At 41.8% G+C, this 2946-nt stretch overlaps 1 protein-coding gene across 1 annotated transcript; it reads right to left on the bottom strand.

Moving 5' to 3' along the window:
- Window positions 1–1544: 1544 nt before the first annotated feature.
- LOC117195389 (60S ribosomal protein L23a-like) lies at window positions 1545–2580 on the bottom strand. The gene is made up of 2 exons (XM_033431042.2): window positions 2545–2580; window positions 1545–1999 (listed from the first exon to the last, which is right to left on the bottom strand). Exons 1-2 carry the CDS (start codon window positions 2578–2580, stop codon window positions 1682–1684), a joined length of 354 nt encoding a protein of 117 aa, XP_033286933.1. The 3' UTR covers window positions 1545–1681.
- Window positions 2581–2946: the final 366 nt, after the last annotated feature.

Below are 2946 nucleotides of genomic sequence, written 5' to 3' on the forward strand. Positions count from 1 at the left end.
CCAAAATATTGAAATATTCTATACTAGTTGGTAAACAGTCACTGCCAAAAGCCCCCAAGTGGTGCCCCACTTCAACACCCTAACACCCTTAGACTTCCCCTAAAACCAAAAACCAAGATATCAATGCCTGGCATGGTAGAGACCCCCTTGGACAGCTCTACTGCCTGACTCTGTTCTGATTGGTGGGTCCCATGCCACACTGTTTGCTAAAAATCACAATTGGATTTAAAAGACGGGGAAAAGAGAGGAATGGAGCTCTCCTAGGCTTTTGGCTTGAGCTGTTGGATGGATGCATTGCTGTTGGCTGACTGTGGAGGGATAGGAGATGAATAAGTCTGGTGGGAGGAAAACGATGATTCTGTTAAATTTTATTACTTATTAAACTTCCAAGTGGAAAGGACTAAAGGCCAAGTGAAGGTTCCCAGTCACTATGTACACCACAAACTTCAATGCAACAAAACTCTAGAATGATCAAACTTTGAAATAATCTTGAGGATTATTTTATTGTGAATAAATCTATAATGCTCTGGATTCCATTAAAACCTTGAAGGACCTCCAAGCCTTTTATAAATCCAGGCTCTTATGATCCATTTGGCTGACCAGTGGTAGGCTGAATAGTGGCCACCCAAAGACACAAGGTCCTAATCCTGGTACCTGTAAATACTGCCTTATTTAGAAAAAGGGTTTCTATGGATGTGATTAGGCTAAGTATCTTGAGATGGGTAGATCATCTTGGATTATCCTAAATGCAATCACATGTACTATGGACTGAATTGTATACCCCTAAAATTCATATGTTGAAGCCCCAGCCTCCAATGTGACTATATTTGGAGACAGGACTTTTAAGAGGTAATTAAGGTTAAATGAGGTCATGAGGGTGGGGCCCTAATCTGAGAGGATTGGTGGCCTTATAAAAGAGGAAGAGCTTTCTCTCCCTACACCCCAAAAAATGTGATGACACAGAGAGAAGGTGGCTGTCTGCAAGCCAGAAAGAGAACTCTAACCAGGAACAAAATTAGCCATCACCTTAATTTTGCACTTTCCAGCCTCCAGAACTATGAGACATACATTTCTGTTGTTTAAGCCACACAGCCTATGATATTTTGTATGGCAGCCCAAGCAGACTAATACAGTATGTATTCATATAAGAGGGAAGCAGAGAAAGATTAGAAACAGACCAAAGAAGACAAGGCCTTGTGAAGATGGAGGCAGAGATTGGAATAATGTGGCCACAAGCCCAGGAATGCCAGCAGGCAGCAGATACTGGAAGAGCCAGGGAACAGATTATCCCCTAGGGCCTTCAGAAGGAGTGTGGCCCTACTGACTTTGATTTTGCCCCAGTGACACAAATTTCAGACTTCAGACCTACAGAACTGTGAGAGAGTACATTTCTGTTGTTTTTAATCAGCATGTTTGTGGCAATTTGTTACAGTAGCCACAGGGAACTAATATACCCACTAAGATAGGTGGGATGAAAAGTGGTGTCGTGTCCCTCTCACAAATGAAAACCCAGAGACAGGAATGTTTATAACATTTTGCCAAACTTTCATGACTTCTAGGGCAGCACATCTGCCCCACTCCTGCTTTCCTCAGTGGGAGTAGGACAGATGGCTTTCCCCAGGCTTCCTTTTTTTTTTTTAGCGAAAACTTTTATATTTAGAATTGGCCAGCCGGACTCAGTTTAGATGATCCCAATTTTGTTGGCAATATCCAAAGCGTCATAGTCAGGAGCCAGTCGAACATATTCCTTCTTCTCTCCATCAGGCCTGGTCAGGGTGATGACCTTAGCCAGGTCAATATCATAGGGCTTCTTCACAGCCTGTTTAATTTGGTGCTTGTTGGCCTTGACATCCACAATGAACACCATTGTGTTGTTGTCTTCTATTTTCTTCACGACTGACTCAGTGGTGAGGGGGAACTTGATGATGGCATAGTGGTCAACCTTAGCCAGGCTCCTCAGAGCCCTGTTCTCAACTAGGCCTTGATCTTGGCCCCCATCCTGTCTTCAGTCTGCCTACCCAGTCTTAGTAAGAATCCTGCTAAGTCAGTTTACCGAGAATCCCCCCACCCTTGATATCTGATCACTCAGATACCCCCACCCTTGGTATCTGATAAAGTTCCCCATTCCCCACCTTTGATGTCTAGGTTCTTGGCCTTCCTTTAGCAAGAATCCTAATAGGTCAGTTTAGCAAGAGTTCCCCTACCCTTGATGTCTCTTCTTAGTAATTTTTATCCACTGACCCCTTCATTCTGCTCCTTGGCTATCAATCCCCATTTGTTCTTGTATTCAAAGTTGAGCTTGATCTTTCTCCTCTATTGCAATAGAGTTCACCCTTATTGTACAAGCCTTGAATAAAGTCTTCCTTACCATTTTAACAAATGTCAGAATACTTTTTTTCTTTAACAGATGTGGCACTGCTGGTATATCAACTATTGGCTTCCAAAAGTTAGGGAACTTTAAACGGCTCTCCCTTCCAAATATAAAGATTGCTGCTGTCACTAAAAATGTTGCACAGGATTAGGACAAAGAGGAAATATCCCTACTCTCTTTGGAGATACTTGTCTTTGAGTTGAAACCATCGTAATTTTTGTATTACAAAGAAGATATAAGTAAGCTAAACCTTTCATATCTTTTCTCTTTCCTCCTCCCTTCTTTCCTTCCTTCCTTTCACTCACTTATTCATTCATTCATTCAGGAAGCATTTACTGAGCCGTGACTATGCACAAGGCTACATGCTCTGTGCCTTAGGGTTAGAAACATGTAGACATTGTAGTCATTGCCCTCAAAGAAGAAAAGAAACCACAGTAAGACTCTGAGCTGCTGCCATGTTATCTGTCACCATTTTTACGTGTATTGTCACATTTAATCCATCCACAGGACCAGAGAAATAGCTGTTATTTTTCTTTTTTTTTTTTTTCTTTTTCTAACAGATAATAAAACTGAGT

The sequence above is a fragment of the Orcinus orca genome, chromosome 6 (genome assembly GCF_937001465.1).
Source record: "Orcinus orca chromosome 6, mOrcOrc1.1, whole genome shotgun sequence".
Classification (NCBI taxonomy): Eukaryota; Metazoa; Chordata; class Mammalia; order Artiodactyla; family Delphinidae; genus Orcinus; species Orcinus orca.

Coding starts and splice junctions, on each gene's coding strand:
- LOC117195389 (XM_033431042.2), bottom strand. CDS start 2,580: ATGGTTTCAACTCAAAGACAAGTATCTCCAAAGAGA. Junction 2,000..2,544: donor GACAAGTATCTCCAAAGAGA/GTAGGGATATTT, acceptor GACTGAAGACAG/GATGGGGGCCAAGATCAAGG.